A 20,731-nucleotide genomic window follows, 5' to 3' on the forward strand; every position below is an offset into this window, starting at 1 on the left:
GCCCTGTTTACACCAAGTATTAAGATGCGTTTTGGTCGATTGGATCACAAGTGGATGACTCTAAATACAGGTGTAAACGGGGTCTTGAGCTTGTCCACTTTAGAACACTTCCAGATGTAGTCTAAAACGCATTGACCAGTTTGCTTTCGTAGTGTAAACTTGTAGTGAAGCGCGCTAGCCAGAAAGGATTTAAACTTCGTTAACTGAAGACCCAAGTTTGGTTTGAAGATGAAAAACGTACCAAGCACAATGTTCCCTTAGCATTCCTGATTTCCAGTAAATCGAAAGATCTGATAAAACCTCATACATTTACTCGCCCATTGACCCTCTGCTCAAAGAAATCAGGATAGAATAGGTTGTGGACAAAAAAGACAGATTAAAGCACCAGGTGTAAACAGGTACGCGCGTCTCCCTCGTCTACTTGTGATCCGATCGACCAAAACGCATCTTAATACCTGGTGTAAACAGGGCTGGTGGAAAGAAAACATTCCAAATACACATTTAAGTGTATATTTTATCACAATTTATCTATTTTCGTCTGTATATTTCAGTTACAATACAGGCTGTTTTCTCAAAATTCGTTTTTTTTTTTTTTTTTTTCATTCTATGAGCCAGAAATCTCCATTTCAGTAGCACTGTTCAGTTTTATTCTTATCTATATTCTGAATGTTTTTACAGATGGGTTTGTTCATATAACATTTGCCTGATTTATATAACATTTTATTCCTAAAAATAGATATCCAAGATCTGTCAGATCTATCCCTCTGTAAAACCTTAAAATGAAACAAGAATTTTGAACCTGGTTTTATCCAATGTTCAAGATTTCTGTTCTGGAAATGTATACAAATGAGTGAATGTTTAATAAGGTGCTGCCTCATTAAAGATAACATTTCAGAAAACAATTTTCTTAATGTGCTGTGATTGATCAACGGGGGAAAGTATGGTGACATTTTTTTTACCATATTCACCTGTAGTGTCTTGCCTACAGTCCTTAAAGTCTTTCTTTCTCCGCTCAGGTGTTGATATCCGAGGGTTTGGGTCTCTATGCACAGGATCCCACCTTCATCCAGGTAGCGAAGCAGGAACTAGCGGACGCCTGCGACATGACCATGGAGGAGATGGAGAACGCCGCTGACAACATTCTCAATGCTAACGCGCCGCCCAACGCCAACGGAAACCTGCTACCCTTCATACAGTGCAGAGACACTGGCTCGCAGGAGTCCCATTGCAGCCACGCACTGGGCCTCTCCACCCCCACAGGCTCTGATGAGCTGCTGGGGACGGAGTTAGAGCAGTCCGAGGGGGCTGGGCAGAGGAACAGCACTCTGATGGACGACGAAGATATGGAGTGTGTGACGAGCTTGTAGGGGGAACAGCAGCAGCACGGAGGACTTCCTGTGTCTTAGCCCAGCTCTCTCCGAGGACACTGCTGTCCTGCAGTCTGACCCGTCTGTTGCGTGTACCTACCGTAGGGGTATAAGGCCATTCTGCTTAGCTGAGACCGAGTTGGTTTTTAGTTCCGTCTGTGTGTTTGCAAGAGCACGAGCAAGTAGGCGTGTGTACATGTTTGTGTGCGTGTTTCTAAAAGTGCCTCACAGTTCTCACAACCTTGATTGCAGTAAGGAAATGAAAAACAACCCTGACCGAGCAGGGAATTAAGGGAAAAGATGCGATGTTGTTGCTCAAGCAGTGGGATCTGTCCGCCGGTGGGAGGACAGAGCGAGTTTGCGCCGACTTGTGTGGTGGTAGGACTCGACGGCCGCCTCATCGGCGTGGACGTGTTGTGCCGAGCAGGTGGATCTTGTCGGCCCAGGAGCCGTCAGGGGTTCGAGAGATGCTCAGAGAGACACACTGAAGCGGCTCTCTCATCCTCGCTCTCTTTCCTTTCACGGGACTGTCCATCCATCCATACATCTGTTCATCAAGAGAAATGTCATCCGTCTCCTTTACGGCTTTCTTGTTCAGTTAATGATTTTTGCTGCTTTTTAAATTTGATTTCCACCCATGATTCTCTAGTTAAGCCTGCACATTTTATTTAATTTTTTTTATTTCAGTGGAAGACTGAACTCCCAAAATTGCTTTTTCTCGTGTACCGCTTCGGCTTTCAGGTAGCTGCTAGCCGTGCAAGGTACGGGTCATTGCATCAGTGGCCTTTTATTCGAGATCTGCTTCAGGTTTTGTTTCCTTTTTTATCCTCCAGCATTTAGTGTTTATAATGTTTATCTTGGATTGCGCACAGATGGATGCTGGGTTTTTTTTTTCTTCTTAAATTATTCTTCTTATTATTATTGAAGGCATTTAAGATGTTTATGCCAGATGCAGTGTTGTGAATCTAATGCCTCTTACTGACACACAAAAAATTATTTATTTATTTATTTCTGTCAGAGGTGAAGCGTGTTCTGCCGGGGGTTCGGTCTCTCTCACAATGTTTATTGGTAGCTCACAAGCTGTAAATGAGCGGTGTCACTCGCCTGGACGCAGGTAGCACTGACAGGTCTCATTGTTCCCCTTGCTGCTGTTGGATCGGACTCGCGTTTTGCTCTGAAACTACTGACGTTTCTTCACTGCTGATCTCCAGAAACATTCAGCTGACAGCTCTGTCATGATCCCACCTGCTCGACACAGGAAACAGCAGATCTTTGGAAGGTCAGTAAAGGTGCACTTTGAAGAGAGGAAGAAGGGTGGAGTATTCAGGGATGTCTGGGTAGCGCATCATTTAAGAAAAAACTAACAAACTCTAATGTAGTTCACACAGGGCTAAATATATGACCATCATTATGAAAGTACCAACATCAGCAGTGTCATCATCATACAATGTTATTGATCGCTATTATTATTATTACGATTATTGTTAAGGATATTTTTCTGCTGTTTCCAAGCAGTTCGGCAGACACACAGAGAACTACTTATTGATCTATTATGCAAATAAGGTGTTGAAGCATTAGCATTGTGTTGGTAATGTGTCGACGGGATGGAGGGCGTCCCCAAAACACATATCTGCTGATGAGAAACCTGACCAATCCACTTCCAGGCGTCTCTCCGTTCGTGCAACACTAGACTCGGTTAGAAGTTCTGTCACCGTTTTGCACACTACTTCAGACGATATAAATTTCTCTTTCCATACACGAAAAGATAATCGACTATTTTTGTCAAACCGACTCTTCACTTTCTACACCGAGCGTCCTGGCGTTTCGTTTCAGGCCTCAAACATCCCATTTGATTTCCGTCTCTGGTCCTGTGCTGTTTTTGTAGGTGCGATAGAGTTCCTGAATGTTTACAGGAGGTCTCTGCTCTGAGGATGATGCAAAGCTTGTGAAAAAACCGTGACAAATGTAGCCAGAATCCACCTGCTCTGTTCCAAAGCCGCCACTTCACCCTCATATCTCCTCCACACACGTGCCATATGTCATTGTGAGGCTGCCCCAGGCATATTTCGAGGCCTTGGTTGTGTACGTGTGTGAGTTTCTCCGTGTTTAGCATATGCAGAGTGCAGAAACGAGCGTGTTTGTGTGGTGTTCGTGTTAGTATATGCAGGATGAGTGCGTGAGTGCATGCGTATGTGCTTGCATACCACAAGATATGCAAAAACAATGCAATAACTTTGACTGTACAACAGTTTTCTTTCAGAACTACAGCTGTACAAAACTCTAAGATACAGAGAGAAATATATTCACTGTTGTGTATTAAGTTACAGAACTTTAAATCGAAGAAACCTGTCATACTTGAAATCGGGTGCATTTGAGTATTGAGTATTTTGAAAATCTTGTGCGGGTCAGTTTGGTTTGATGTTTTACTTCCGTTGGTTTCAATTATCTCTGCATGAGGATTATTTTGGTGTGCCAAGCGTTTTGAGTATTTTTTTTGTTGTTTTCATTTTAAACATTGAGGAAACACTGATGACGAGGAGTGAAGGTGTAAATACAGACGGAGAAGAGAAGTGTCTCGTTGGTTGGTGTGAAAATGATTTTGCATATCTTGTGCTCAGCTGAAAGGTGCATGATACGCAAGAGCAGCTCTCTCTCTTTCTCTCTCGCGCTTTTTTCCCTTTTATCTTTTCATTCACTCACCCTCCTTGTCCTTTCTTCAGCAGACATCACAGTGAAGGCGTTTTATTACGGCACCCGCACGCCGGTGAATGGGCTCACTCTAAATGGTTGGTCATGCACATAAATTCTCACTATTATTTAAGGCTGCAAGCGGAAACATTAGAAATCCCGTCATTTCTCAAGTCTCATGGACAATCCGCGTTCGGCGAGGAGATTTAGGTTGGAAATAATGGATTTGGATGTTAAGCTTGAATTTTTCTTTCTCGTTTTTGGTTGCGTTTGCATGGAACCTTAAGAATCAACCTAGCAGACGGAGTCCTCCTCTCCCTTCATTAGCCAATGATTGTATATTTTTATAGACTTAGAAAAGAATTAACACTAGAAAAGCGACAATATAAACTCATCTATATCTGCTGAATGTCAGGGTTAAAATGGCTACACACAACCGTGTTTGAGAATGTATGTAGTGATTATGTATAGATAGAAATTAAATTTATGATAGAGAAATATAGAGTAAATCATTCGTATTCACCGCAGTAGCTCCTTTGAAACTCCGGTCGTACGGCCTGCTTTTAAGCAGGATGGTTGGGCGTTTTTGCTGAGGGAGGAGTGCAATGAGATTAATCATGAGATTTCAAATCCGAGGGCTTTTTCACCGCTGCTTTATTCAGATCAACACATCACGTTCCCCTCCGAGCACCTGCACATGATAGAGCAGTGTGGACATGACACAAAAGCAGCCCCTGTGTTAAATGAAACCACTAATGAATGAACACACAGAGCTGTCTGCTCAGGCCTTGGGGAAATGTACCAAATATTTGACTGAATATTTTATTAGTTGCTCAGTGAGGTTTTTTGCCCAAATGGTTGTAATGTAGCTTTTTTTCTCTCAGAGAATCAGAAGTTATTTTATATATTTTAATATATGAGAAATATTTATCAGATGGAAGTTTAGATATTTCGCTCTGGTTGGAGGGAACGGCCACTCAAAGTCGTGATATTTCAGCGGGGGAAGCGTAGGTCGCTCTCCTGGTGGACTCTGATTGGTTGTGGCTTATATTTCGATTTGCCATCAGTAGCAGTAGAGCACACTCAAGTTTCCCTAATAAAAAATGGATATATTGAAAAAAGAAAATGGTTTGATTAGAATGTATGAAAAAAAAAAAAAAAAACTAGCAGCATTGTTATAACCTTTCAAGTTCATAAAACATTACAGTAAACCGCAGTAGGACAGGTTTTTTTTTTTTTTTTATCTTTAGGGTGTTTTTGTTTTATGTGGATAAACCCAGTAATGCACAGTTGGGCCATCTGGTGTTTCTGGGTTCATGTGTGTTCGTTGGCTAATCCTGCATGTGTCAGACTGAAGGAACGTGCCGTGGGGTTGACCTTTGACCCAGAGGAAGCCTGGACAGCTGCAATGTCTGCCCTCTGGTTTAACCTTTGTGTAGCACGTATCTCTAATGTCCTCCTTTATATGACTGTTAATTTGATATTATAAGTTAATGTAGTGTGTTAATGAGTTTTAATGATAAATTAAAAGCTAAGGTGGTGATGCAATAATCACAATTTGCACATTTAAACCACATTTAGTTTGACACATCGTACACAATCCAAGTGAAGGATGAATTTATGCATAGATTTTAGCTGTCGTGTAATTATTAATTTCGCCCTAAGCTCAAAATGTCAATCTTGCCATAGTTTCATTTCAACAGGTGGGACGATATTTAATGCAGATTGTTTCAGGCCGTCTCCTGCAGTAGGTGAGACGGGTCTTCAGTGTTTTTTAGTGCACCGACTGCTTTCGAAACCTGAAATCACGGGTAGGTTAGGGCCTAATGAACGCAGAACAATTTATATTTTAAGTGGCATTTCCCCGCCTCTAGTTCCACCCAGCGAATGTAGCACTAGAGACAGAAAGAAATGATCGGAACGGTAACGATTATGATGAGGAGCTCGGATAGTTAATATTGCACAAATCTCCATGTACGAGTGAACATATTGTAACGGCTCATTCTTTATCTTTCTGCAGAGATGGACGTAATGCTCCAGCTCTGGGCTTGATTCGTTGGGTCTCTTTCTATAAAGGGTAGGAGAACTGAGGGAATCGATTCCCTCACGCTCACTCATCTACACCGTCACACTATTTTGATGCGATTCGGTTGTCATTTAACCACTCAAGTCCATCAGACTCACCAAGGGAGAAATCTTTGAGCGGCTTTATTTCGGTGACCACACAAGCAGCTTCTCTAGTTTTGATCGACGGTGCGGACGGGAAGAGTAGTCTCAAGGTCCTGAGCTGTTTGTTAGATTTACGAGCTGAATTCAAATTAGATGCGTGTCGTGCTTTTGGTAGAATTCGAAGGAATCAGTGCTGACCATTCAGGTCTCTCACGAAACACCGTCAGAGGTCGTTCACATTTTGGACTATTTAATCGAGTTTAGACCCCAGGTGTTTTTGATAAGTCTGTGAGACGTCTGCATGGTCTGTCATTCCCTCCTCTACTTTTACTGACTCTTTCGTTTCATTCCATCATTCTTTCATTTGTTCATTTAGATTTTAAAAAGAATACGCTACGTAAATCTGAAGATTCAATCACTTTTTCTACTCCTATTTTCAAAAAAAAAAGTGAAAAGAAAAAACCAACAAAAAATTGGATTTGTAAATAAGTGATTGTACAGTTTGTATCTGTATCTGTCAGTCTGTCTTTGGTGACAGAGTGTGTCTTGCTTATAACGCACGCTACCAGTAAATAAAAACTAAAAAATATCTTTAGATTGTATGGTTCTTGACAGGAAGTTTTAAATTAATCTCTGCTGTATATTCCTGTAATATTGCATTTTTATCTGAGGAATGATGTTATTAAACAATTGCAAATAAAGTGAATTTCTTAAGGTTTGGTTCTTCTGCATCTTATGAACGCTGCAATGTTCACAGGTAATGGTTCTCACCTGAACAATGTTCTTCTCCTAGCCAGCAGAGCTTCTAAATACTGTTTTGAAACACAGGTTAAACTCAGATGTTGTTTTATTATGGTCATTCCATGATATTTTAAATGACAAATTATATTAAACAAAATAGAAATCGTCGAACACATTAATTTTACATTAAATCCAGAGTCCAGCCACTGGATCAGCACAATCTTCAAAATGATTTCTAAAAAAAATGCAGCCTGTGTAAAGTCATATATGTGTGTCTGCATACTTCCTGTGTTTTAGTTTAGCCGGACGAGTGCGTGTCCTTGTGGTTGATCATCCGTGACTCTCCGTGATGGAGTGTGAAGAACTGATCTGGATTCAGTCCATGACTCACCATGGCCTCACGCAAACGTGCTGGAGGCTCAAGATAATGCTGAGAGAGAGAGAAATAAACAGAAAGGAACAGGATTTAATTCAATTCTTTCAAAAACATTTTAATAAAACTGTTTGAAAAGAAGTTTATATGCACTACTGTTCAAAAGTTTGGGGATCTCTTATGCTCATCATCAGTAAAAACAGTAATATTACAATTTAAATAAACTGTTTTCTATTGCAAAATATTTTGCATTGTAATTTATTCCGTATTTGGTGTCAATGTTAAAACATTTCATATTTCTTGTGTGTATAAATAAACAGGAAAAACAGAACTGCAATAAAAATCCCTAATCCTAAATACTGAGTTCCTAGCTCACCAAGTGGGACCTAAATAAAGGTCAGAAAAAATGATTTCTCCCCTTAATAATCCTCGGAATGACAAATATAATAAAAAATGATATAACCTAATCCTGAGACACAGTAAAACTTATGTTCTCTAAACTGAATTGTAATCAGCTAATTGTAATCTAGAAACCTGCTCAAAAATGTGTAAATGCCTCTCTGAGGGAGTGTGAAAACGTAGGCACAACAGTGAAGCCTGACGTAATACAACTACAAAGACTGGACTCCCCAACTGCAGCTGGACAGCTATTACACACAATCACAGCAGTGACCGCTGGCCAGCTCAGTGAAAGACATTCACACTGAGAAAATGAATGTGTGAGGGAGAGAGAGAGAGAGCGAGAGAAAGACGGGCTCATACCTCATAGGCCAAAGCAAATGTCCCCCAGTGAATGGCCAGCGATGTTTTCGCCTGAATGTCAATGTGAATCAGAACAGCCTCTTCAGGGTCCACATGTTGAGACTTCATGATCCCTCTAAACAAGACAAGTTAAATCATTACTTAATAAACTTTTGTTTAATACACACAGCTGCTCTTTACAGTCTTACCTGGGCAGGTACGCTCCGATCGGGATGGCAGCCAGGTCAAACGGTCCGAGGCGTTTTCCGATCTCCTTAAACTCCGAACAGTATCCCGTATCCCCAGCGAAGAAGAAACGACAGTTGGGCCCTACGATAGTCCAGCTACCCCATAATGCTTTGTTCTCGTCCACAGGCGTGCGTTTGCACCAGTGCTGTGCTGGCGTGCAAAAAAACGTGACATCATCGTGCCCGGGAATGCGGCTCCCCACCCACCAGTCCAGCTCTGTGACATTCTCACAGCCTGCCTTCTGCATCCATTCGGCCAACCCAAGCGGCACAAACCAGCGCAAACCAGAACCGAAGCGGACGTTCAGCGCTGCCACAGAGCCTGCGTCGAGGTGATCGTAGTGTGTGTGACTGATGACCACAGCGTCCAGCCGAGGAATCTGTTCTACAGTGCAAGGCGGGTCGCGGTAACGCTTCGGGCCCACGAATGCCAGTGGAGAGGCTCTCTGGCTGAACATGGGATCAGTCAGAACCACCAGGCCTTCCATCTCCACCAGAACAGAGGCATGACCCAGCCAGGTCGCTCGCACGGACGGGCCCGTCTGCCCGCACTGATCTGGCCTCTGGACGAAATACGGCTCCAGAACCGGCAGCTCACGGTCCAGAACCTGAGGATAAAAAACAGAAAACATTTTTTCTTTTTTTACAATTAAATTTGAAATAAAGATTGTGCATATAATTTGTATAAATTTAATATACATTTATAATTACATATTTACATTTCATACCCATTTATAAATGCATAAATACTGAATATACATTTATATAATTCTTTTATTTATAGTATACATTTTATATTTGTACATTTATAATTATATTTATGCCTACTTCTAATTATGAATGCATAAATTATGAAATTGATTATACATTTACTTATTTATATATAAATGTCTAAATACAAAATAATTGTATATAATACATATATATGATTATAAAATGAATATATAAAATTACTTTTTATACATTTAATGTAATTTTCTATAACAGTAAATGTATATTGTATTTTATAATTTATATATTTATGATTATAAATAGGCATAAAAAGTAAATATAGATTTATAAATGTATAAATAGGAAATGTAATCATTTTATATATAAAATGTACATTACATTTATAAATACTATAAATGTGTATAAAAAGTAAATGTACACTATAAATGGGTAAAAAGTAAATTAAAAAAAATTATAAAGTAAATGTTTTATATAACAGTGAAAAACGATTCCACCGGTCAAAGCAAATTCTTTCAAAACATTATGAAAGGAAATGTTGTGTGCCATTTAGCTGCCACTTTTCTACTTTAAAATCCTCTATACCCCAGACTTTACTGACGATAATCAAATCTAAACTGGTTTTACTTGCTAATGCTTATATTCAATAATATTCCTGTTATAAAAGCACAGGAATCCTGTGTGTGACATTTCAGATTCCACACTGCTGATTCAATGCATTCCTGATCAGTGACTCCTAAACTGAGCACAAAATGTGCGTTTACCTCTTTGACACTGGGCACATTACTGTTGTTCTTCTCCATGAGGAACAGGCGAGCAATGGTACTGTAGGAGGGGAACTGCCATGTTGTCCAAGGGTTTACAAAGCACCCACGAGAGTCCCGTCTGGAACGTGAAACATCTTGCTCTCCTCGGTAATCCAGCAGGAAGTTGTTCCCTGCAGTGACTAAAGGTTTCTCTGCCATGGAAGTCCTGTCTGCAGCTGAACTGCACAAACACCTGTTAAAAACACATTTGAGCTACTTTAGCATAAAACAGGGAACATATAAGAGGTGAAAGACCTTAATTAGCACAACTGTCCTGCAGAACACTGCTAAAAAAAAAAAAACTTTACTCACACATGGCTATTATGGATACTCATTTATCTGCTGGTTGCTTGTATTTGGATTGCTGTTAGTGAACTTACCTGTATCAATCTGTACAAGTAACGTTAGCCTTTATTTGTATAGCGCTTTATACAATACAGATTGTTTCAAAGCAACTTTACAGTGATAACAGGAAATTTATTAAATGGTGCAAACACACCTTTTTAGGACAAGGCTGTAAACTCAAAACTGGACTATGAACCTTTAACATAGACTAACCACGGACATAATTATGATATGATACGTACCGATGCGTCAGCTCTGCCAGCAGCACTAGTCTCGAGCCTGTTTGTTTGAGGAGTGTCTCGAGGGCCGCACGAGCGCGCCTCTGATGTAAGCGCCACAGTAACGGAGCTGATGATGTATGAGCGGCCATAAGGGACAAAAACCTTATAACGAAACGCGTCAAAGTTTAACGTGCCAACACGCGCAGTTTGATTCATAGCCAGCCGACCGCCAATAAACAACAAGAATAAGACGTTGGAGTCATATCAAAGTCTTTGCTCATATTAAGCAAGCCACGTGACAAGAAAAACAAACAGCTCTGATTTATGCCATAACTGTTTACTTCCGTTTTGAAGATATGCTGGACTGTCATTGTCTTGCGACGCTGTAGTAGTTAAAGAAAAGTAGTTCAAAGCGCCATAATAACGTGTGAGAATCGTACAAAACAAACTCCGTGTTTCACGACGTTTTGGTGCGTGTGAAAAACCTTGACTAGCCGGTTTGGTTGCAGAAGAGTTTCAAAGAGTGTCCTTGTAATGAACGAAACAGCCGGAAAGTTTGAACACCCACTCATCGATGAGCTTAGCAAGACCAGACTAGTTCATTTCTGATCCTGTGTCAAACCTGGAGAAAATATGCTTGTGATGGTGAATATATCCAACTCTCAAACATGACAAATATAATTAATCTGATTTAGAATATCATCCCGTGTTGTAGCTTTCCACATTCAGAGAAGCTTAATAGTATTGCCTCAAGTTACATGTAGTTGCACTTGCAATGTTTTACTACAAGAGGGCAGGTTTGGGCACGTATTGGTGTTAAAGGAGTAGTTCACTTTAAAATGAAAATTCTGTCATCATATACTCACCCTCATGTTGTTTCAAACCTGTATGAATTTCTTTCTTCTGCTGAACAGAAAGGAAGATATTCAGAAGAATGTCAGTAACCACACCCATTGACTTCCATAGTAGGAAAAAAATATACAATGGAAGTCAATGGGACCCAGAAACTGTCTGGTTACTGACATTCTTCTAAATATCTTCATTTCTGTTCAGCAGAAGAAAGAAATTCATACAAGTTTGAAACAACATGAGGGTGAGTATATGATGACAGAATTTTCATTTAAAAGTGAACTACTCCTTTAACACTGCACAAACTGCAAAAATGTGTGAATCAGAATGATACTGCATTAATTTTCCGATGTGGATATGTGTATTAATTCATGAAAATGTGTTTTTGTAAGTTGGACGTGGGGGAAAGCTTAAAACCGTGTTGGACGAATGTAAATCTTGCGGAAGTGAATTTATCGGTCAGTCCACATCATAGACTGTAAAAAAAAAAAAGTCTACTTGATTATATCTGAAATATCATTCGTGACCAGCAGAAGGGGAACGTCGGAATGTGAAACTCACGCAAAAAACGTACAGTAGTAGGCTATAATTTCAACACATTTATGTTTCTTAAAAACGACAATGCTTCATTACAGATACCACAATATTATATTTTGGCTCACAAAAAAGTAACGTTATAGCTATAGAAAGTTTTCAAACAAGTTGTGATGTTTACTCGTTTAGTAGGCTAACCGAGATTAGAGAGTTTGTGGACTCTTTGGAATTACAAAATACTATTGGCATCTTTTATATCAGGGCTCGACATTAACGCATGAAGGGACAAGTAAAAGAGAAAAAATTTTAACTTGGGACAAGTAAAAGAGAATTTTACTTGCCCGACCGGACAAGTAACTGATTAGAACAGGGGTGGGCAAACTACGGCCCGCGGGCCACATACGGCCCGTTAGGCTGTTTAATCCGGCCCGTCGAGTATTTAAAAAATTGTCTAAAGATCGCATTCATTTTGCCTTTTTCTTGCAATACTTTGCGTTATGCGTTGCATATATTTGACAATCGGAATATCAGATATTTCATGCCATAGCTAGCAAATGTAAAAAAGGAAAAATGACATAAAAGCAGATCATCATTCATTCAGCGCTGTTGTGGCTGCGGTGTGTCACGTAACAAGCTAGACGCGTCACCATGGAAACCAAACAGACAGCGCATAGACTTGGTGCACGTTAATGTTTTTTTTTTTTTTTTTTAAACTCACAGAGAAAAAAATGTTCGGTAACCGCTTGCACACATGTTTAGTTTTTCCTTTGATTTGTCTGCTATTTAGTTTTGCTACTCTGGATTTGTGGATGTATCCTCCTTTATCGCCCGGCTTTCGACTAACGTTACGCTCCCCTGTCTGCCATGTACAACCCGGTTTTGTTCATTAAATGTTCTGATCTGCCTTTGCTTTTTATGTTTTATTTTATTATACTTAAAATAAATTTGTATAATCGTTTATTTCGTTTTTTTTTTTCCACAAATGTATGACTTTTGGAAGTGCAAATTGATTGCCATGCAGTTTTAATAAAGTTGAATTAACGTAACCTTCTGTCATTTTTACTCTTCTAAGTGTACACTTAGGTTTTTTGTTTCTAATTTACGGTTAGGCCCATTAAATAATAATAAGGATAAAACATATTTAAAAAGTATAGGCTATAATTATCAAACATCTGACTAATTAAAAATTAACCTCAAAACATAACATATGCTAAATGGGGGATATCTAGCATAAAAAAAATGTATTGTCAGAATGTCGTCTCTCAGTTGTTGAATTTCGCGCAGACGTTGCCACAACGTAAATGTGTTTGCTCAGCCCGATCTCATGAAAGTTCGAATACCACGAATTGTATTTGTAGTTCTTATGAAACGCAGTTTTCGCGTGCATATGATACGCACTTAAAGGGATAGTTCGCCCAAAAATTAAAATACGGTCATCATTTACTCACCCTCAAGTTGTTTCAAACCTGTATGAATTTCTTTTTTCTGCTGAACACAAAAGAATATATTTTGAAAAATGTCGGTAACCAAACAGTTGATGGACCCCATTGACTTCCATAGTATTTTTTTTTTCCTACTATGGAAGTAAATGGGGTCCATCAACTGTTTGGTTACTGACATTTTTCAAAATATCTTTCAAATTATTTCAAATATTTTTTAAAAATTGCACTCCGCACCCCTAATCCTAACTAATGGGTTTACAGTGCGCAGCATATGCACGCAAAAAATATATATTTTTGGCGTATAAATGGTACGAGAAATTTAATTCGTGGTATATATACGCACTTTCATGAGATCGTGTTTCATAATCTGCTACTGGGCCGGCCCTCTGTCAAATTTTAAAACCCAGTGTGGCCCTTGAGCCAAAAAGTTTGCCCACCCCTGGATTAGAACCTTAATAAGAAAACAATGACTAGTAGGAAATCGTTAAAACAGTTATACATAGATTATATATAATCTATGTATAACTGCAGATTTGAAGTGTTTCCCTTATTGAACTCAGGTCATGGAGTTCTCTGCTTATCAGCTGATGATCAGTTTCAGTCAGTTCAGCTGTGTTCAATAAAGGAGACATTCATAATGTGCAGCAGTTCTGGTTAGACTCCAGCACAACCTGTAAACCTTGGTTAATTAAAAAAAGAAATAAAAAATATTAGATGTAATTTGATGTTGATTATAGTATGATGAGATGAACATTTGTGAAATAAAATAAAGTTGTCCTTTAGCAATAATATCAAAATGATCATTCAGGAATGACTGGAGGTTGACCTATATTTTAATATGCACATGATATCAATATTTAATACATATATAAGCACATGATATCAGTCCATAGTTAATTTGCATGCAATGTATTTGTGTTGTATTTTATTTGATGGCGTATTTTGGCATTAACAGCTCTGTCATCTGATATCTGCAGTTTACTGAAAACACATTCGAGGTTTGATATGTCTCCATCTCCTTGTCTGAAATGTTATTAAAAGTTCAATGGTGTGTTTGTTTGTCCCTGAAGGAAATTACAATGTCTTTTTTAACATCCATAAGATCTTCCTGATGTTAATGACTGTTGTGTCACAAATGTATTGTCAAATGTGAATAAAGTCTCTCTGAGCTCATCTGAAGTTCTGGTGTCTCTCTGAGTGACTCTTGCTCAGTGACTGAATCTGTACAGTCCACTCACAATAAAACTCAAACATCTGAACAGATGTACCTGGTGTGAAATCAGCAGTAACACTTACAACAGCAGCCAGCCACCAACAAAACTGACCATCAGCTCATACTAGGATATGAATAAAAAAACAGTGAATATAATAAATAAGGTAGTCTCATAGAAGATGAGAAGAGCTTCAGTCAGGAGTTTGTGTGATACTGAGAGATTTGAAGATCTAGGACTCTAGGACTGTTGCGTTTAGCTCTAACTCTAACTAAATAATGGTGTTAGTTAGGGTTGTTTCACTCACATGCAACTCAGACTATTCTTCTAAGTTATTTTTACACAGTAAGGAGTTGCCAGTGGTGCAGTGGTATGAGTGTTTGTGTGGAGAGTTAAGAGCCTGGGTTTAAATCCCACCTCTGCATATTACAAAAACACAAAAGGAAAGTCAATTCATTATAAAATTTGTGGCTCACACGATAATCTTTTGCCTTTAGTACATAAAACTAAATTCATTGTATTGTTATATTTTATCACATTTCTATTTGCTGTGAAAGCCACAGTGGTGCAAGTGGCTGCGTTAGAGGCTCAGGTTCAAATCCCTCTTTGGCAATATTAAATCTCAAGCATTGCATTATATCCAACAAAGAGGCCCAAACACCTACACATGATGTGGTGCAAGTGGCTAAACACATGTTGTTTGTGAACAAGACTCCACTAGATGCCTGGGTTCAAATCCCATTATTGCTTACATTGAAATCTCATGTATTGCATTATATCAAACAAAGTCCCCCAAACACCAGCACTTGCCGAGAAAGCCACAGTGGCACAAGCAGCTGAACACACGTTTTTTGTGAACAAGGCTGCGCTAGAAACTTGTGTTCAAATCTCACTATTGCTTACATTAAAACTCACGCATTGCATTATATCAAACAAAGTTGCTCAAACACCAACACTTGTTGTGAAATCCACAGTGGTGCAAGTGGCTAAACACACATTTGTGAACAAGGCTGTGCTAGAGGCTCAGGTTCAAATCCCTCTTTGGCTTATATTAAATCTCAAGTATAGCATTATAAACAACAAATCGGCCCAAACACCAGTAAAGAATGTGAAATCCACAGTGGCGCAAGTGGCTAAACACAAATAACAAGACTGCGCGATAAACTTGGCTTCAAATCCCACCTCTGTGTGTTGGGAAACAATCACTACGCCACACTTTAATCTGACTCCTTTATTATAAACTCACAGGCCACATACAGGTGAAGAGTGAAATATAAGTTCCCTAACACAGACAGACAAGAGATCTGTGGCTCACAGGTAAGAGCGCTGCCTCACGGTTTCAGAGGTTGCTGGTTCAATCCCAGCCAGATGTCTGCGATATGAGTGAGTGGTGTGGTGTGAGTGTGAAGGGCGCGCCCAAAGAAGGGGGATACTGGTGAGGTCTCCCCCTGAACTTCCAGCACAATGTCCAACAGTGGTTATGCTTTTGGCCAGACAGGAAAAAATGAAAAATTAGCTGTATAAAATGTTTCCTTTTTCGTCCCTTCCCCACCTACTTAGGTTACCATCATTTTCTTTTTAAAGAGGCAACCCCATCAAAAACAAAATGCTGGTAACCTACACATTTACTAGCCAACAAAACACATTACATGGTAAAAGCATTACCTGTGCATGCGCAGATCTCCATCATTACAGTGAATGTCTGTCCCAGAACTCTGTATGGTCGAAACACATCGTTTATTCTGCAGATGAAAGACATAAACAAAAGACTTTAACAGTTACTTCATACCATATGAACTTTATAAACTTCATATGAATCTGCTTTTTAGATTCATTTTCAAGGCAATGCAACAACAGCAAAAAATAAAAAATAATAATAATAATAATTAAACGAAGTCAGTGACAAACAGTCATAAAAGATTTGACTGCTTTCATAAATGGTTCGTTGTCTAATAACTCGTATTTTAAGGACTAGCGTGTGCGAGACTTAAGCAGAGAATGACAGCGCGAGTCAATGAAAGAGCAGCATCACTCTAATTCTCTAGCAAACACATTAAAAGCCCAGCGTTTACATATCAGAAGAATGACACATCAATACAAACTGAAATAATTGACTAAATGTTAGTTGAGGACCGCTGTATTACTGCTAGCAACTTAATAAGAGAAAGGCACTTAAGTTACTTACAGGTGAGTCGCGTGAAATCCTCGATTCATTCACTTTATCGTGGTGTGTCGGTTTTGTTTGTCTGTTGGCCTGGAATATGTGCTGTTGAGTAACAGTAAGAGTCTTTATACAGGATCTGTAACTTCATGACATTACAACAGTCTGTAGTTGTTGTTGACACTGCTGTCAGGTGTCACGCTGATGAGATGCACAGGTCGCTGGAGGCAAAGTCCGCTTGCGCCCCTAGTGGAGCGGACGACAAACTGCCCTTAACATTTCCACCAGACGAGTCGTGTTATAGACAGTGCTAATATAGACCGAACATTGCTTCATGTTGAGTCCGTGACTCAATACTAAAACGTCTAGATTACTTTAACATTCATATACTCGAGCAAAATACCTGTTTATTACGTTTAATATGTAGGACAGGTGAAACAGGTAATCAGCGGCTGCCTCTTGTGGTCAGTAAGTGTAACAGCAGCATTAATACACGAGAGACGGCGCCAATAAACTCCACGAGGAGAGTCGTCGATGAGAAGACACAAATGTGTGATTTTATATATATTAAAACAAGTCTATGATTCTGTCAGGGTGTCGAGCAGAAGATAAACATGGAATCTAGCAGATAATTGACCCAGATCAGCTCTCAACCGGTGAGGTAAAATGTCCGATGTGTTGAACTGAAAGTCACATGGCCGAAATTACAAACACAAATAAAAAACGTGACAAAAGGTCTTCCAAGACTCTTTTTGAGTGGATTGTTTGTGTAAAGTAGGTGCATTTTCCCCTTTTGTTTTAAACTGACATTTATAGTTTTTGTTCACTTTTAAACAATGATTTCGTGTTGTTTGTTAAATTGAGTCAAATTTGCAGTAAACTGCTCCCCTTGTGGACATGAAGTGTATCTGCAATAATAAATGACTTTGCCAGTGTTGAAGAGGCCGAAGGAATTTTGAGGAATGAAAGGAAGAGGAGCGCCTTCTCTCTCTCTCTCTCTCTCTCTCTCTCTCTCTATTATTAACAGAGTATAAAAAGAAAATGATTGTATGTCTGTAATGATTAAATCTAATGTTTTCTGAACATCAAATATTGGTTCAAATGCCACAATTTTTAAAGTTTCAATTTAAAAGGGAAAAAAAAGTCACTATGCCATTTCAACATCAGTGGTTCAAAATACAATCACTTTCAGCTCATTTTTGTTCCATCATATCCAATAAAAGGCCTATAAAAAACATAATTTAACACCTCAAATTCAGTGGTTCAGTAGATAAGGTGTTGCGTTTACATAATTGAGTTCTGAGTTCAAATCCCACGCTTGCTTACATTAAATTATCTCACGCATTGCTTTATATCCAACAAAGTTGCTCAAACACCAGCACTTGTTGTGAAAGCCACAGTGGTGCAAGTGGCTAAACACACATTTGTGAATAAGGCTGCGCTAGAGGCTCAGGTTCAAATCCCTCTTTGGCTTATATTAAATCTCAAGTATAGCATTATAACCAACAAAGTGGCCCAAACACCACAGCTGATGTGAAAACCACAGTGGCGCAAGTGGCTAAACACACGTTAGTTATGAACAAGGCTGTGCTAGATGCTTGGGTTCAAATCCCACTATTGCTACATTAAGACTCATGTATTGCATTATAACCAACAAATCCGCCCAAACACCAGCACTTGTTGTGAAGTCACAGTGGTGCAAGTGGCTAAACACACACAAGGCTGTGCTAGAAACTTAGGTTCAAATCCCACCTCTGTGTGTTGGGAAACAATCACTGCGCCACACTTTAATCTGACTCCTTTATTAGAAACTCACAGGCCACATACAGATGAAGAGTGAAATATAAGTTCCCTCACACAGACAGATAAGAGATCTGTGGCTCACAGGTAAGAGCGCTGCCTCACGGTTTTAGAGGTTGCTGGTTCAATCCCAGCCAGATGTCTGCGATATGAGTGAGTGGTGTGGTGTGAGTGTGAAGGGCGCGCCCAAAGAAGGGGGATACCAGTGAGGTCTCCCCCTGAACTTCCAGCACAATGTCCAACAGTGGTTATGCTTTTGGCCAGACAGCAAAAAAGAAAAATTAGCTGTATAAAATTTCTCATTTTTCGTCCCTTCCCCACCTACTTAGGTTACCATCATTTTCTTTTTAAAGAGGCAACCCCTTCAAAAACAAAATGCTGGTAACCTACACATTTACTACGCCTCAAAACACATTACATGATAAAACCATTACCTGTGCATGAGAAGATCTCCATCCTTACAGTGAATGTCTGTCCACATGACCCAAAACACTACGGTCCATTCTGTAGAGAAAAGACAAGACAAGACGAGATAAATATACATACAAACACAAGTGATTAATATTGTTATAATTTTCAATTGTAGAATAGAACTATAAATATCCATTTACAAATGTTTCACCAAACCAACACACAATTTACATTTCAAAAAGTGTGCTGTGTGAAAGAAGATGAAACTTACAATAGATATATTATGGCTAATAAAAGAGATTATATATCTTAAAGACAGACATTTAAAAATGCTGCTTTGGAGAGTATGACATCTTGTAGTGTGATTGCATGCAGTATCTTATCAAAGCAGAAGCCAAGTGTAAATGTGCAAGAGACCAATTTGAATCGCAGCATATTTATTTTACTTCTGCAAATATGTCCTCTGTTATATACTTATACATCTGAAGATGACATTAATATTACTCTGTGCCTTAATCAATAATCTCATGTCATACATACAGCTAGAAGAAGGAAAACCATGAAGTAGCAGGAGAACATCAGAGCTTAACACAACGCCAAATTGACTATTTTAACAAATATAAATATATGACACTACTACATCAACAGTGATTAACGGATTTTTCTACTTTGTACCTTTTATACGTATAAATAAAAGAAGCTACTGGCGTCAGTTCATACAAAGCATCATTCACTTAACGCATGCTAGTTATAGCTTTGCGCTTTCTGTGGAAAGAGCCTGCTTACGTTAAAAGTCTGTAGACACTGAAGCCACAGAGCTCTCATCTGCAAGAGCTGTACATGCATGAAAACTTTGTTAAAACTATTCAAACGTGTTGTGGAGAGTGTTTACATGCGTCACGTCGCCAAGGAGCAAAAAGGTGTCATGCTGAAAGTGAAGTCTGCTTTCGCCCCTAGTGAAGCGGATGGCAAACTGCACTTCAGTATCCACCAGAAGAGTTATTTCAGTCTTTCTCTCGTTACTGTAAGATATAGATGATCATTTTTATATTAGTCTGTGTTGGTGTCTTCAGTAAGTCTTCTCTCAATGCCTAAGTATGCCTGATTAATACCGTTTTGGCCACATGTGACCTGTTATTTTTCCTCATCGAGTGTTTTTAATTGTTTTACAGTCTGGTTTTTGATTTAAGTAGCCTATGATAGAGCATTGAGAAACACATTGATAGCAGACAAAAATAACTCAACATCATGCAATAAGAACCCATGCAGTTGCATTCTCACATCTGGCTAATATTTTCAGTCCATTTTGCACATCATTTTTAAGTTATGTTGTTCAATAACCTCGCAGAGCACTTTTGTCAAGGGAAGGGAGGAGACAGGTCAGCAGCAGGTCTCTATATTAGAAACAGATTTGCAGGCCGTGTTATCCCACACAACACTGAGTAATAGATCACAGATTTCTGGGTGGATAATCTCATCGTGGGCTGGGCAGATTTCACATGCAGCACAGCAGATAAACAGACCTCATCCAGGCATTTAGTGCTCAGACTAATCCACAGTTTTGAGCTTTATGACAATCTTTTCACGTGGACATGTTTACAATGCTCTCTGATCAGAGTGGTCAAATTATTTTTCTCCCTTTCAAGGTCAAATCTAACATAAAGCAGATTGAAGTGCTTCTACGCTGCAATATGTTGTATTTGTAGATTCTTCCTCTCCAAAACCAATTACAAACAGTGCACACTGCGTTGTAACACATTCCCCAATAACATATGGCTGGGCTACAAAGTAATCAGGATGAGCTACAGTACAACTAGATGCAGCAGTAATGCGTTTGCTGACAAACATGCTTATTATAATGAGATAGCCTATTATAATTAAATGAGTTAAGAGCA

The 20,731-nt window shown here is 39.2% G+C and overlaps 2 protein-coding genes across 7 annotated transcripts in view; one reads left to right on the forward strand and one right to left on the reverse strand.

The window, feature by feature from the left end:
- The window catches only part of cacna1c (calcium channel, voltage-dependent, L type, alpha 1C subunit), a 132,919-nt gene extending 125,911 nt beyond the window's left edge, over nucleotides 1-7,008 (forward strand). For 2 of the 3 annotated variants that reach the window (XM_081362703.1, XM_081362704.1), the window contains exon 47: nucleotides 1,017-6,928. In XM_081362703.1, coding sequence (XP_081218829.1) covers nucleotides 1,017-1,367 — 351 coding nt within the window. In that variant the 3' untranslated portion in view covers nucleotides 1,368-6,928. Of the gene's footprint in view, nucleotides 1-1,016 lie in introns of all 3 variants that reach the window. The other variant, XM_081362705.1, reaches the window with a different exon arrangement.
- Nucleotides 6,996-19,765, reverse strand: napepld (N-acyl phosphatidylethanolamine phospholipase D). 4 transcript variants are annotated; one of them, XM_081362715.1, is made up of 8 exons: nucleotides 19,623-19,765; nucleotides 18,860-18,929; nucleotides 16,650-16,730; nucleotides 16,130-16,206; nucleotides 9,821-10,055; nucleotides 8,289-8,935; nucleotides 8,101-8,215; nucleotides 7,054-7,395 (listed from the first exon to the last, which is right to left on the reverse strand). In XM_081362715.1, exons 4-8 carry the CDS (start codon nucleotides 16,135-16,137, stop codon nucleotides 7,264-7,266), a joined length of 1,137 nt encoding a protein of 378 aa, XP_081218841.1. In that variant the 5' UTR covers nucleotides 16,138-16,206; nucleotides 16,650-16,730; nucleotides 18,860-18,929; nucleotides 19,623-19,765; the 3' UTR covers nucleotides 7,054-7,263. The 4 variants fall into 4 exon arrangements, with proteins under 4 accessions (XP_081218840.1, XP_081218841.1, XP_081218842.1 ...); XM_081362716.1 differs by lacking the exon at nucleotides 16,650-16,730 and having other exon boundaries at nucleotides 19,623-19,735; XM_081362714.1 differs by lacking the exons at nucleotides 16,130-16,206; nucleotides 16,650-16,730; nucleotides 18,860-18,929; nucleotides 19,623-19,765 and adding exons at nucleotides 6,996-7,036; nucleotides 10,450-11,215 and having other exon boundaries at nucleotides 7,249-7,395.
- Between the last annotated feature and the right edge of the window lie 966 nt (nucleotides 19,766-20,731).

This window comes from Scardinius erythrophthalmus (genome assembly GCF_964197995.2).
Source record: "Scardinius erythrophthalmus genome assembly, chromosome: 4".
In the NCBI taxonomy this organism is placed as follows: domain Eukaryota; kingdom Metazoa; phylum Chordata; class Actinopteri; order Cypriniformes; family Leuciscidae; genus Scardinius; species Scardinius erythrophthalmus.